At 27.1% G+C, this 14,914-nt stretch overlaps 3 protein-coding genes across 7 annotated transcripts; 2 read left to right on the top strand and 1 right to left on the bottom strand.

Moving 5' to 3' along the window:
- The first annotated feature begins 102 nt into the window (after positions 1–102).
- LOC122530201 lies at positions 103–3,060 on the top strand. Its single transcript, XM_043656961.1, has 5 exons — positions 103–534; positions 1,359–1,662; positions 1,744–2,004; positions 2,186–2,338; positions 2,459–3,060. Exons 1-5 carry the CDS (start codon positions 242–244, stop codon positions 2,615–2,617), a joined length of 1,170 nt encoding a protein of 389 aa, XP_043512896.1. The 5' UTR covers positions 103–241; the 3' UTR covers positions 2,618–3,060.
- Positions 1,706–5,838, bottom strand: LOC122530203 (NECAP-like protein CG9132). Of its 2 annotated transcripts, XM_043656965.1 has the most exons (4): positions 5,591–5,838; positions 4,705–5,101; positions 4,353–4,612; positions 1,706–2,624 (listed from the first exon to the last, which is right to left on the bottom strand). In XM_043656965.1, exons 1-3 carry the CDS (start codon positions 5,674–5,676, stop codon positions 4,361–4,363), a joined length of 735 nt encoding a protein of 244 aa, XP_043512900.1. In that variant the 5' UTR covers positions 5,677–5,838; the 3' UTR covers positions 1,706–2,624; positions 4,353–4,360. The 2 variants fall into 2 exon arrangements, with proteins under 2 accessions (XP_043512900.1, XP_043512899.1); XM_043656964.1 differs by lacking the exon at positions 1,706–2,624 and having other exon boundaries at positions 4,100–4,612.
- A 362-nt stretch (positions 5,839–6,200) lies between these two features.
- Positions 6,201–14,876, top strand: LOC122530200 (cohesin subunit SA-1). 4 transcript variants are annotated; one of them, XM_043656958.1, is made up of 19 exons: positions 6,201–6,503; positions 6,713–6,876; positions 6,935–7,113; positions 7,301–7,474; positions 7,540–7,744; positions 7,938–8,267; positions 8,339–8,944; positions 9,017–9,359; positions 9,429–9,662; positions 9,733–9,925; positions 9,999–10,185; positions 10,284–10,588; positions 10,666–10,877; positions 10,957–11,123; positions 11,259–11,310; positions 13,378–13,413; positions 13,613–13,786; positions 13,865–13,949; positions 14,484–14,876. In XM_043656958.1, the coding sequence occupies exons 1-19, from the start codon at positions 6,418–6,420 to the stop codon at positions 14,499–14,501; spliced, it is 3,750 nt and encodes a 1,249-aa protein (XP_043512893.1). In that variant the 5' UTR covers positions 6,201–6,417; the 3' UTR covers positions 14,502–14,876. The 4 variants fall into 4 exon arrangements, 3 of the variants coding, with proteins under 3 accessions (XP_043512893.1, XP_043512894.1, XP_043512895.1); XM_043656959.1 differs by having other exon boundaries at positions 6,394–6,597; XR_006306926.1 differs by lacking the exons at positions 13,613–13,786; positions 13,865–13,949; positions 14,484–14,876 and adding an exon at positions 12,391–12,815 and having other exon boundaries at positions 6,202–6,503; positions 13,378–13,418.
- Positions 14,877–14,914: the final 38 nt, after the last annotated feature.

Below are 14,914 nucleotides of genomic sequence, written 5' to 3'. Positions count from 1 at the left end.
TTTGGCTCTTGCAACATACCGATAAATGTATTTTTTAAAGAAAATCCTTTAACATTTGATTCTATTTGAAAAATTAAATGAAATAATCTAAAATTTCTGGGGATATTATAATAGTGAAAATAAATGTTGGCAATTAGTTCAATAATCCTGGATGAAAATCTAAATCATCTTTCCGTAGTGAAAGCAGACGATTTTTCTCTAGTTTAGAAACGTGTTTGATCGGTTTTTGTGAAGTGAGAGGATGCAAGTTATTGGGGTTGATGGTCGTGTTGTTGGTTATTTTTTTTGTTTCCTAATACTCCAAGCAAAACTAACGAACTCGAGAACTTCTTGGAGGCTCAGTGCTGACAAAGTCGTCAAGACAACAGATTTCGTGAGCACGGTTGAGGATGATCCTATTTTCGATATCCTGGCAAGCAGCATTAGTGTCGGAAATGGACAAAGTTGGAGTAGAACAGCTATTTCTGAGAAATACGAAAAGATACAGCCTTATTGTCAAGATTGCAAAAGTGTTACTTCTGGGACTCACGAACGGTAAGAAATTGCAGGAGTTTAGTTAATCCTGGTAAGAGCTACGTGGCATATCTCGTTTCAGAATGTTAGATTGATACTTTTAATATATCTTAAAACAAATTGGATTATATTAAAATCTTGATCTATATTTTTCAAATATACAATCAAGGATTTATATATGCTTGAAGTAAATTATATTAAGATCATGTTTCATAATTTTCTCAAAACATTCGTAATAACATTCCATTTAATTGGAAAATATTTAAAGATCTCTCAAAGATAAATATTTTGTTACATTTTTGTATTTATTTAGTCCAATTCATGATATTGATGTTTACAATACACAACATATAATAATATCAATGAGATATTTATGGAAATGTAATAAATAATAATATAGTTTATATTTGACATTATTTTTATTTACATTGCATGTTTTGCATGTTTTGTATGATTATTAGTATGTAATTTATTATTATAATATATGTTTCACCTATTACATTATATTATCAAAAAAGTACAAGACTATACAAAATGTTTAAATTTAAAAAAAAATAAAATTAAATAGTTGTATAAAAATGTTTTAACATGAAATATATAAGGATTCTTAATTAATTAATGAAAAAAAATTTATATAGACATATAAACATACTTTGTATAGACGTATAAACATTTTTATTTCTATATTTTAATTTTAATTAATTTTTATATTTTATATTTTTTCTTTTTAATGATTGTTATAAATAACCTGATGTAATTTTCTTTTTCTTCCTGTAGTTAGTATTTGTGTGTGGCTTACTGTTCTTTCAGCGTTAAAAAAGCCCTAACTTTGGTCCCCTTGGCAGACGATTCTCGTCATACGTGTTGAAGGATACACCAAACGCCACTGAATCTTTCCCTCTATCATCTCAAGTGTCAAATGAGCAAGTCATGTGTACTTCTGGCCAACAATGTGAGGATATAATCCTGGATTGTGGAAAACCTGTCAATTTTACTTATTATGACAACTTGCTCGGTGTTGCAAATAGAGATAAACATCCACTGGTTCCAGAACCTAATGTAGCACTCATGTTTAAGAAGAATGGTGGCAAAACTATGGATGTTGACATTGATTTGTTAGAGAAACGTTTAATAAAAGCAAAACGGGAGGTATGTTTATTAGGGAATACTTTGTTTATAAATATATAGTTTATATATGTATATATATAATATTTATTGAATTTGTTGTAGAAACCAAAGTCTGTTCAACTTTACAATCAAATAGGAAATTTTTGGCGCATAAAGGGTGATGCACAAAGATCAATTGAATGCTTTCGCAGAGCACTTGCTGTATCACCACATAATGCAGAAGTTTTGTTAAATTTAGCTAGAGTATTATTAGTTCAACAATATTTGGATGATGCAACATATTTAGCAAGACGTTCTTTGGAATTACAACCTCCAGATCGTAATGCTTGGGAACAATATCTTACGCTTGGTCAAATATTCAAGGTAATTGAAAGTTTTAAAAATGTAAAATTTGTTTTATGTAATAATAATGCATTTAAATATATATTCTATTTGATGATTCTTATTTATAATACAAAACTTGCAAATACAAAAGAATCTTTAAACTTGTTTTGAAATATCATTAAGAGATAATTTATCATTACAATGTTTCCTTCATTTTTAGGCATATGGCCATTATCAAGAAGCAGCTGTACATTTACGACATGCTCTAGAATTAAAACCAGATCTCTCTGAAGCAGCAGAAGCTTTAAGAGAGGTGGAATCACTTCCGGCTGCAAGCATACATATCTATACATTACTGATAATTATATGTCTGGTATGTAAGATAAAAAGAAGTATCATTATATTGCTTCATTAGTACATATTATATTAAAATAAAATATAAATAATTGTTATTCATGATATATATTCAAAATACATAATATTTATATTGCAGGTACTTGGAGTACTATTAGTAGTTTTAAGCAGTGTAGAATGTGATGAAGATTCTAGTCTAGTTAATGGACAACTTCAACGTCCAGTTCAACGTCATTTTAGTCGCGCTATGGCTATGCGCAGTTTACGGCTTAATGTTGCCCGTAATAAACGTTGTTGATTATTTGCTAAAAAAATGAAAAACTTTGTGATAGAATAAAATTTTCAGCTATTGTTATTATTTATCTAACTATGAAATATTATTTGTAATATAATTTTTATGATTATGCAATTTATTATAATTATAAATGAAAATATACAATAACAAACAACACCATTTTCCATTTACTTTACAAAAAGAAAAATAGCGTTAATGATAACATATTTGAATGCAAACGTCTTAGATGTGTGTACTATGTACACACACGTGCGCAAGTGATTCATTATAGTACTTTGGAATGTCATTTACGGAATTATAAGATATTTTTGTGATTATGTTAAATATTAACATAGATATTATTAACAATATTACTTAACATCATTTACAATATACAGTAATATTAGAATATAAGTAATCACTTTATGTACCTACTCACAAGATCTAATGAACTTTTTTTTTATATCTGTAAATAATTTACAATCATGTACTTAATTTAAAATTTAATATCATATTTAAATAATAATTTTTAATATATACATGAAATGAATTTCTTTTACTCCTGCAAATAAAAATATCTAATAAATTTATTTTACATTATTTTGAATATAGATTAATTTTTTGTTCATTTAATAACATTTTCTAAGATTTTATACAATAATCTTTTCAGATGTGAAACAATAATTTTCTCTTTTACTCTATATTTTTTTAAATATATAGTGTTTTCATATTATTTCTAATTTTATATTTGATCTACAAAATATTTAAACAAAATTCAAATCAATATCAACGTAAAATAAATGTTTAAAGCGTTTTAAAAATAAAGGAGTACAATACAAAGATCTTACATTTCATACAACTGAATGATAGCGCAATAATGCGAAATATCTTTTTCTTAGCTTATCAATGCAAAAAAAGTCGAAATATAATCCAAAAACGTAATAATCTATAAAATTAGGCCGTACATTTGTACAATTTCTTCTTTATGTACAAATACCGGAAATTAATATTATTTAAAACTATATATTCTACAATTCATATTCCTTTAAGGGTTTTCACAAAGAATGTATCCATGCAATAGAAAATACTGAAAACATTTTCAGTGTATTTAACATTGTACTAATAATAAAAATTCTTGTTATTATTAGTATAAATTTTATATCTGATGTCATAAATTTTTATTATTCTCTAATCATTTAATACACCTCTCATCGTTCCAACTACTTTCTTTTTGAATTTGTACAAAATGATAAACTTATTAGTTGACTATTTATATAAAAAAATATGAGTATTTCACACATTTCATATAATTTGTTTAAATAAGAGATATAATATGTACATTTTTTAATATTTTTATATAAATAGTAAAAAATACAATAGAAGGAAAATTAAATATCAATCTAGACTCCTTAGTCTATTTTAATATTTTTTTAAATCATACTAATATATGTTAGTGAATAAATATTTATTTTATTTAATACTTGAACAAAAATCATAAAAGCTTAATTCTTAAATAGAATGTTTTATTAATTTAAGAATTAATTTTAACTGAATTAAAATACCATTTTTTTAAAAATATGTAAATACTATATCGTAATACAGTGAAATATATGCAGTTGATTTACTATATACATAGAAACATCTTTGTCAATAATTACCCTTAAAAGATATCTATATGCAATATGCACTTATGTGCATATACAAATTAAAATATGCAAATATAATTCTATAGCACTGCTATATTAAATTTTAATATAACCTTTCAAGTTAAAATTGAACCCAACTGGCATTTCCCACTGTTGGTGGTTGTTGAGTTTGAGATTGCTGTGATGCACTTGCAAATTCTCCCCATTCAGAACTTGGTTGATTTTGATTCTGAACAGGTTTATGTGCTGGGGATGAAGTTGGAGTTTTTGCAGGTGGTGGTGCAATTTTTACACCACCTGGTGGAGGTGGTAAACCCAAGTTTGTATTGGCACGTTGTTTTGTTTTAGCAGCAACTTCACTACCATCCTTTTTCTGTATATTATAAATATAAAAATCTTAAAATTTATTACATAATTTAATATGTAAATTTTTACAACAGTCAAAATAGTAGAAAAAAACCTTACAGTAATTTTCATGTTTATTTTTATTGTTTCTCCTTCTTTAAATCTGAGATCCAGCTCTTGTTTTGGTGTATCTTTTTCCTTTTCTATTTGTTCTTGATTTCTAAGCCATTTAAAATGGTCTTGGAGGGCAACATTTAAATCAAAGCTATCAGATCTATCGAGAAATCCAACACCAATAAAAGCCGATCTTCCATTATCATCTTGAATTCTTAGAACAAAATAACGAGACGAATCTGTCACTGGTTCAACTGCAATTCCTGGATATTGTTCTATGGGACATTTTGCAAACAATTCTCCAGTAATTTTATCTTCCAATTTGATAGTAATGGAGTCTCCCTGAGAGACAAGACGCATACGTCCAGTCCACGTAGGTTCTTGAAGATTCCAATCAGCTGCTCTGAAATGTTATACATATTTATTAAAAATAAAGTATTTGTTTCCTGATTTACAAATAATAATTTATATTTTCCACATTATCACATAAATAAATTTATATTTTATTGAAATTAATATGTATATTTTTTATATTATAAATATTTAACATTTTAAAAGATCTTCGACACACATATCATGAAACATAATTTAGAATCAAATTTCTATAATTTCAAAAGTTTTACAAATTCAAGTCTTGTAAATCTTTATGACATTTTATTCCAGATGTAATATGTACCAATATTATGCTTTTGACAATTTCCGGTGTAACATTTGCTGACGTATTAAACGTCACAGCTGAAATTTATAAAAGAAAAAAAAAGCACAAGATAGTAAATTTTTTGGAGAGGTAATAAACAAAATAGCGTGTGTAAATATATCTTCGCATACGTTGTTCTTTTTTACGAGAGGGAATATTTTTAAGAAAAATACTGTCAAAAAGAATCAATCGTACCGATAACCCCTATTCGTTGACCTTGGCGGAATTTTAAATACAAATACTTCAGATTTCACAAGTAATACACTTTCATACGTATCCATTGTATTTTTTGACAAATCACAGAGAAAGTGCTTACGTTCGGGAATTGGAACTTAACGAAGTACTATTTCAAAATTCGTTTATATTTTGTGACGGATCTCTGCCGTGATTTGATAACTTTATCTTTAGTCACGCCTCCCATCCCCACACAAACACTGTTAACCATGGATTATTTTACTAGTGATAATAGGTCGTCTTTTACATAGTATATATTTGCTCACTACTTGCTTGAATTGAAGTGAAGAGAATCAATTTTTATTGATTTATGTAGAATATTTTTCTAATGTTTCTCTAAAATTACGGAAACATAAAAATTCATGGTCGTTGCTAATTCTCACATTTGTTGCGAGATCTTCAGATTTAAAATGAATTAAACTCATATCACGAACTGCATTTAGCGATATTTTATTAAATAGAAGGAAATAAATTTATTAGAATACTTTTTCTTTGAAGATCATTTTATAAAAGATTAATTAGCTTAACGTTAGCTCCAAAATGATTCATAAAAATTCATGTAGGGATGCTCTTCTAAATCTAAAGGCTCCTAAACGTAAAACATTGAAATCCCTTATGAATAATTCAAGAATGATTGAAATGAATCTTTATACGTCATATGGTGTAATGTATATGACGCTAGAAAGGTTATAACTAGTGGTTCTGAAATGGAGGCATAAACTTTGAGTTCATATTTATAAAAATAAAAATCGAAAAGAACATTGCGGAAAAATAATAGACATTTAGCGATGAAAGTTCCGAATGATCGACAGGATACTCACGTCCCAGGACGTGAGAATAGCCAAGCGTTTCGAATACCTACACATGATCCAACGTAAATACGTTAAATACAATTTTATATAAACATTTTCGTTAATTTATATATCACACTATAATTTATGTAATATGTTTACTTCAATTCAGAAATTGTAAGTTGTATTATGTAAATGTTAAATACATATACTTTTAATAAAAGAATATATATATATATATTTATTATACATGTGTAATATATTTATACTATATTATAATTTGTTTGTTTAGCCCTGAACATTATCCACCAGAAAGCTATAACTCTCCAGGTACGTCACAACCACAATATCAGGAACAGACAGGTTTTGAGAATCAATCCCAATTTGAGCAACCTATGACACCGGCAACTCCAACTAACATGAGAATTACAAGGAATACACGTGCAAGATTACGTGGTATGATTCCAAGTGATATTTCTCTGTTATAGATTTTTGAATACTAATCTTTTTTCAGGAGGGCCTATACAACAACCTAAGTATAAAGAAATTGATATGGATTATATTCCAACTACTAGTAGTAGAGGAAGAGGAGGTAGTGGACGTGGGCGAGGAAAAAGAACACATCATTCACAAAGTTTAGAAGATGAAGCTAGTCTTTATTACGTCATTAGAAACAATCGGTCTTCATTAACTGTATGTTATATTTAAAAAAAAGTTTGTTAAAAGTGTTTGAATCATAAAAATTATCATACTAAATATATCATAGTAAATTTGTAGATAGAAATCTATGTATGTATGTATGTATGTATTTATGTATACATACACCACACATACACACACACACATATACATATTTATATACACACATATCTTTTTGTAGACTATTGTTGATGATTGGATAGAAAAGTACAAAAGTAATAGAGAAAACGCTCTTCTTATGTTAATGCAATTTTTTATTAATGCAAGTGGGTGTAAAGGACGTATTACATCTGAGATGCAAGCAACAATGGAACATGTGGCAATAATTCGTAAAATGACTGAAGAATTTGATGAGGTATGTTAATATTTATTTTTAATAAATAAATATTTTTCTTATATAATTTATAACTTGAAATATAGGAAAGTGGGGAGTATCCATTGATAATGACTGGTCAACAATGGAAAAAATTTCGTGCAAATTTTTGTGAATTTGTTCAGATTTTAGTTAGACAATGTCAATATTCAATCATTTATGATCAATTTTTAATGGATAATGTAATTTCATTATTAACTGGTCTTTCGGACTCACAAGTAAGAGCTTTCAGGCACACTGCTACTCTTGCTGGTAAGAAATATTTTCATTTTAAATAAACATTTAAATAATAATAATAAAAAAAAAGTTAAATTTGAAGTATTAACGCATTAATTGATCAACAATTTTTGAACGTTCATGTATGAAAAGACAAATTATATTGATAATACGAGTATATGATTAGTCAATAATGTGTTAATGATATATTGTATTATTCTTGCTTTAGCTATGAAGCTCATGACAGCATTAGTAGATGTTGCTCTAACTGTATCAATAAATTTGGATAATACACAACGGCAATATGAAGCTGAAAGACAAAAAGCGAGAGAAAAGAGAGCTGCAGATAGATTAGAATCACTAATGGCCAAACGAAAAGAACTTGAAGAGAATATGGATGAGATCAAAAATATGCTTACATATATGTTCAAATCCGTATTTGTACATCGCTACAGAGATACATTGCCAGAAATTCGCGCAATTTGTATGGCAGAAATAGGAGTATGGATGAAAAAGTTTCATCAAAATTTTTTAGACGATTCTTATTTAAAATACATAGGTAATATTTAATGTTAATATTATAAACTTATATATATTCTACGATACAAATAAATTTATTATATGCTATAGGTTGGACATTACATGATAAAGTAGGTGAAGTTCGATTAAAATGTCTCCAAGCATTGCAACCATTATATGCCTCAGAAGAATTAAAAACTAAACTTGAACTGTTTACAAGTAAATTTAAAGATAGAATTGTTGCAATGACATTGGATAAGGAATATGATGTAGCAGTCCAAGCTGTCAAACTTGTTATTTCAATTTTAAAACATCACAGAGAAATTCTTACTGATAAAGATTGTGAACATGTATACGAACTTGTTTATTCTTCTCATCGTGCCGTTGCACAAGCAGCGGGTGAATTTTTGAACGAACGTCTATTTCGTCCTGATGATGAAGCAGTAGCAGGCGTTAAAACTAAACGTGGAAAAAAGCGTTTGCCAAATACACCACTTATTCGTGATCTTGTTTTATTTTTTATTGAATCTGAACTTCACGAACATGGGGCATATTTAGTAGATTCTTTGATTGAAACGAATCAAATGATGAAAGACTGGGAATGTATGACAGATTTACTGTTAGAAGAAGCTGGACCTGAAGAAGAAGCTTTAGATAATCAGAAAGAAACATCTTTGATTGAATTGATGGTTTGTTGTATAAAACAAGCTGCTACAGGTAAAATTTTATATTTTTATGTATTTGTGAAATCATAGGATAAATATAAACTTCTTGCAATTTTTAAAATAGGCGAAGCCCCAGTTGGTCGGGGGCCAACTAGAAAAATTTTATCAGCGAAAGAAATGAAGCAAGTTCATGATGATAAACAACGGTTGACAGAACATTTTATACAAACATTACCTCTTTTACTTGATAAATATAGGGCAGATCCTGAAAAACTTGCAAATTTACTTGCTATTCCCCAATATTTTGATTTGGATATTTATACAAAATCTCGACAGGAACAAAATTTGGATTCGTTGTTGAATAAAATTCATACGATTGTAGAAAAAATGCACGATACTGAAGTTTTAGATACAGCCGCAAAAACATTAGAACATATGTGTATAGAAGGGCATGCTATTTTTACCAGGTAAATTTTATGATGATATATACTAAAATTTTATTAAAAGAATATTTATTATTTTTTGTTTCAATGTAGGTGTGATGTAGCACGGTCAACGTTAATTGATTCTATTGTAAATAAATATAAAGAAGCTATTGATGAATACAGAAATTTAATAGAGGGAGACGAGGAACCAGATGAAGATGAAATTTTCAATGTTGTGCAATCTTTAAAAAAAGTTTCAATATTTTACTCTTGTCACAATATGAATCCGTGGGGAATATGGGATTCTTTATATAAGGATATTGAGGATGCCAAAGACCCAACTAAGTAGTAACATTATACTCATTTACATTCGTGGAAATTGTATGCACACAAACGTATGAATATTTTATTATAGATGTTTACCACATGAGGCAGTTAAATATTGCATAAGTGCATGTTTCTTTGCAATTTTGTGGGGACAAAATCATCTTATGGAAGCTGCGGACTCTGGAAATCGAGGTGAAGATGAATGTCGACAATTGAAAGAGCGTTTGCATTCTTTTATGGGTTCTATGCGTTATTTTGTCAGTGGTGATGTAAACGGCACGGTAATTACTTTCTTTCTTGTTAACGTAACTTATTTTATATTCTTATATATAATATTTGTTAATGTTATTTTAGCCTTCTCCACCTATTTTAAGAGAAGAAGCATATAATACAATATGCGATTTATTGGTAGTATTCTGTAATCAATTGACAACACATTCTAATCCTTTAATGCATCAATTAGTATATGAGCCTGATCAAGCAATGCAAAATATGCTTAATCGCTTTATTCAAGAATATGTATTTTTTGAAGAGGAAGATGGTATGCTATGATAATTTATAAAATATTCACGTATATAGATTTATATATTAAAAGAATCGTATCTAGAATATATATGTATACGTATATCATATTTATAGATGAACATGACGAACATTCAAAGATTGAAGAATTACATAAAAGAAGAAATTTTCTGGCGGGTTATTGCAAATTAATTGTATATAACATGATACCCACAAAAGCAGCAGCTGATGTTTTTAAACATTATGTAAAATATTATAACGATTATGGTGATATTATTAAAACTACATTAGGAAAAGCCAGAGACATTAACAAAACAAATTGTGCTTTAACTATGCAACACAGTTTAAATATTTTGTATAATGAAATAGTAGCAGAGAAAGGCAAAGTTAATAGAAACAGTGAGGAATTTACTGCAATTAAGGTTTGTTTGTAATTTTATAATTTTAGAAAAATATAGAAAATCTATATTGAAATAAAAATATACATTAATATTTTCAGGAACTTGCAAAACGATTTGCTTTATCATTTGGTTTAGATGCAGTGAAAAATCGTGAGGCAATTACTGCTTTGCATCGAGCAGGTGTCCTTTTTGCAATCACGCCACCAGACGGTATCGAACAAGATCCTACAGGACCACCACCTAATTTATCCTTTCTTGAAATATTATCTGAATTTACAAATAAGCTTCTTAAACAAGACAAACGAGTCGTGTAAGTATAATTCTTATTCAATGAATTAATTGAACTGATTTTAATGAATTTAATGAGGTTATATGTTTTTCTGTCACAGATTAAATTTCCTTGATAGAAGATTACAAGCTGGAATGCCATCCTCACGGGGAGAGGATTGGCAACCTTTACTTCTGTACAGGAACAGTTTATTACATGGCGAAACAGATCAAGTTCCAGTAACAAGTAAGCGTGCATATACAAGACGTAAAAAGGACCATTTAGCTGGTATGTTGATAAATATAATGCTTTAAATGAAATTTTCAATAATTTTAGAGATATTAATAAATATTTCATTTCTTTTTACTTTTTAAATGATTATGTTTATTTTAACTTATGACAATTTATATAAAATGTTTGTAGAAGAAGAAGAAGCAGATGAGCCTGAAGAAGGTTCTGATCATGAGTTTTCTGGGTAAGTTAGGTGTTTATGTGAAGCTAGTAAAGAATGAAATATGTTTTTATATTTTATTTACTAAAATAGTTATGATCTTGATAATGAAAATTTTTCTTGATTGATATAATATATACATACTTATATGCAAAATACGCTTTATTGCTTTTAAAATATAATTTATGCTACGAATGACAAGTATTTAATATAGTTATAGAAATTACACGCTTATGTAGATATTGCACATAGTGTTGTAAAAATCTGAGTCTCGAGCTTCCAGCTTTAAGGGCTAGAAATCCTTGAGGTTTAACCGTCGGAGATTTGAGTTATTTAAATTATATACAATGATGATTGTAAACAGTATCGTAGACGGTGAAATGTCATATATGACGATGATCGTTTACTTTAAGCTTAAGAACTTGAGAGCTCAATCTTGAAGTTTTAAAAACTTGAGATCCATATGATAATGGCCCTAAAAATTCAGCTTTTAAGCTAGAGAATATTAAGCCCCAAAGCTTTGAAGACTGAAACTTTATACAACACTAAATGCACAGATAATGTGTACATTTCTTTTCAGTATTATTAGTATTATGCTCGCGTATTAATGAATGCTAAAATTGTATTATCCGTACATTTGTAGTTTTATTACTAATAAAATTATCTTTTCTCTCATTATACTTAATTTTTATTTTGCTTCATAATATGCTTCATAATATGTTGAAAGGTATTACTAGTATTAAAAAGTATAAGATACTAGTATTAAAAGTATAAAAAATATTTAAATATGTAAGATACTTTAAGTTATAAAATAATTTTAATTTAAATATGTTTTATGCAAAAATATTTGTGATATATTTTGAAATGCAATATATTATAAGCTTATTGATATTTTAGTTTTATTATTGAACAAATTTTTATAATGCCACATTGTTTTTTTAGAAATAAAATTTTTTAATACACTATCTCTTACACATTTATTATTTAATTGCATGCTTGTGCTTAATTCATTAATAAATACTTATTGCCAATGGCGTCTTTATGTAAATTATAAATCTGTTGTGTTTGCATGAGTAGTAATCTTTTATGAATCGCTTGTTGCAGGCTACCTGATCGTTATTCAAGCTAAGACTTAGTTTTTAGCAAAATCTATAATATATTATAATCATATAAGGGGCAAAAATTATATAAGGAATTAATGAGGTCTGTTATTATTGGTGCCTGTTTTAAAATCAACTTTGAAACTAGTAATAAGGAATTGTATGTAATATTGTCAAAATATCAAATTAAGTATCAAACATATATTTAAATATGTAAAGAGCAAATGTTATCTGAGGAATTGATGAAATCTGTTATTCTTGGTGCCTAATTTGGCTACTAAAGAACTCATCTTCTATAAACTAGTATAAGGAAAATAACATAAAAAATGAACAATGATATAATGAAATGATAATATTTTTGGAACACCTGACACAAAAAGTACATAGAGAACGATGTGTGTTCTGTTGAACCTAAGAACTTTAAACCAAGTAAGTTTAAAATACTTTGTATTCTGTTTATATATTGATAATATACAAATTGGTAATAGATATAATGAACATGTGATATTAATTAAAATAATACCCTTTTCTCCTACGAGTTCCCAAATCCTGCTATCAAAATTTAAAATCCATAACAGATAAATATTATACTTTATAAAGCTTTTTCTCTATTAAAATCTGCAGGAAATGTGACAGAATTAACCCATTGTTTCACATTTCCTGCTTAATATCGGATTTTTATATTTTACATTTTTTAACACGCCGTTCTCTATTATCACCGCAACATCATAGAAATGTTTTTAGGTATTTAGTTTGTTAATATTTGGGTTAATTCTGTGTACTTTATTCAGATACTTTATTGTTTTATCAAAAGTAGTAATCAAATGCATTAATATGTATGTACGTGATGTGAATTTTGTAATACATGCGTATGTTCGTATTATATGGAAGATGTATGTAAAATTTCAAAGTTATTTAACATAAATTTTTGTCCCTTTATTTATAATATCAATTCTAATATATTTCCATCAATAAAAACTTTTTCTTTCAGTAAACACAAGAAGAAACGTGGTTCAAGAAAACACCAGTGAGTAAATTCATACTTTATCTCCATAATTATAAAAGATTAACTTTAGGTGTATGTATTTATTAAGAAGAAGATAATTTTGTAAATTATATACATTTAAACAAAAAATATGTCTATTTCATTTAAGTGGAAAAGTGATGTTTATAATATAAATTTGAATCATCTTTTGTAGTACCATTAATTTGAATCTTCATTTCAGATTAGCTGTTAATAAAGTATCAATAACTCGTGGATCTAGAGCAGCTGGATTTTATGAAACCAATGAAACTACACAAATGCAGACATCTCCAACTGCAATTATTGAAGATGCATCAACCAGTCCTTCTCAAGACATAGATAATAAACTTAAGACATTACAAATTCAATCGAGGTCGTAAGTAATGAATTTTTAAATTTTATAAACCTGAGAATTTTCTAAATAAAAATATTTACAATGAAAATATTTTCGTAGACGAAGAAGTCAAGATAACGTAGAACCAAGGGAATTAAGAAGAACTTCTAGAAATTCTGGTCGTTATGTAGAAGGACAATACATGGTAAGTTATAATAATTTTTAATTTATAATTTTCATATTCATAATTATTACTATTAAACTATACTTTACTTATTATTACTATTAAAATTTCGATAAAGTAACTCTTTAATAACGAATTTTACGTTTTAATTGTATAATATAAAGTTAAAAATTATATTAATTTGAGTTTGTGTGCACATTCCTCTTTTGCAATACTGTGATGATCGTGAGTTTAAAATTGTGACGAGCTCTTTTTTATTTGATTATTGATCTAGAGTTAAAAATATCAAATTTTATATATATAATAAAATATAATGTATCAGTACGTGAGTATATAGCTTCATGGCATAAAACATTTAAAACTCTTAATATATGTGTAAAGTATACTCATAAAATAAAATGAAGATATTTCTTATGTTTATATAATTACACATAATTATGTATTAATAATTAATTTTATATTACAGTTAAATAGTTACATAAAATATTAAAAATTGAATATAGTTCATATTAATATAGTCCTCTTATAAAATAATAAAATTCTTTTTTGTTGTAGGAATCCGATTCTGAATAATGAAGTACAAAAAAAAAAAAGATAAAATTATTATAAGACAAAATGATTTGTGATATGTTTATAATATACGTGTCGTATCGAATAAGTTTTAAATGATGAATAATATAAAAACTTATTCAATCAATTATATACGCAATATAAATAATGAATTCACAAATCAATTACTAAGTTCCATTTTACGTTCAAGATTCCTGCATTTTGTAAATGATTTTTTTAAAAATATTATTTTCGTTGCTCAAAGTCATATTTTCTTTGAAATTTACTAAATATAACAAACAATACATTTATAGCGTTAGCGTTACTAAGGCGTTCTTCGTACATAAAACTTTATTACATTATTATCATTAGAAAATTATTTAAAAAGTATCTACACAACATATAAGAGATAAATATCTTTTGAATATCATTTACTT

Source organism: Frieseomelitta varia, unplaced genomic scaffold (assembly GCF_011392965.1).
Source record: "Frieseomelitta varia isolate USP_RPSP 00005682 unplaced genomic scaffold, Fvar_1.2 scaffold_332, whole genome shotgun sequence".
NCBI lineage: Eukaryota > Metazoa > Arthropoda > Insecta > Hymenoptera > Apidae > Frieseomelitta > Frieseomelitta varia.
Note: the sequence above shows the minus strand (reverse complement) of the source record. Positions and strands in the feature narration are given on the sequence as shown.

What these genes read in the sequence shown, in the direction of transcription:
- LOC122530201 (XM_043656961.1), top strand. Translation starts at nt 242, where the DNA reads ATGCAAGTTATTGGGGTTGATGGTCGTGTTGTTGGTTATTTTTTTTGT. An exon ending in ACTTCTGGGACTCACGAACG is followed by an intron (nt 535 to 1,358) that starts GTAAGAAATTGC and finishes TCCCCTTGGCAG; the next exon opens with ACGATTCTCGTCATACGTGT. An exon ending in CGCTTGGTCAAATATTCAAG is followed by an intron (nt 2,005 to 2,185) that starts GTAATTGAAAGT and finishes CTTCATTTTTAG; the next exon opens with GCATATGGCCATTATCAAGA.
- LOC122530203 (XM_043656965.1), bottom strand. Translation starts at nt 5,676, where the DNA reads ATGGATACGTATGAAAGTGTATTACTTGTGAAATCTGAAGTATTTGTA. An exon ending in TCAACGAATAGGGGTTATCG is followed by an intron (nt 5,102 to 5,590) that starts GTACGATTGATT and finishes ATAACATTTCAG; the next exon opens with AGCAGCTGATTGGAATCTTC. An exon ending in AAATAAACATGAAAATTACT is followed by an intron (nt 4,613 to 4,704) that starts GTAAGGTTTTTT and finishes TATAATATACAG; the next exon opens with AAAAAGGATGGTAGTGAAGT.
- LOC122530200 (XM_043656958.1), top strand. Translation starts at nt 6,418, where the DNA reads ATGAAAGTTCCGAATGATCGACAGGATACTCACGTCCCAGGACGTGAG. An exon ending in ACAATCGGTCTTCATTAACT is followed by an intron (nt 7,114 to 7,300) that starts GTATGTTATATT and finishes ATCTTTTTGTAG; the next exon opens with ACTATTGTTGATGATTGGAT. An exon ending in ATTTTTTGAAGAGGAAGATG is followed by an intron (nt 10,186 to 10,283) that starts GTATGCTATGAT and finishes TCATATTTATAG; the next exon opens with ATGAACATGACGAACATTCA.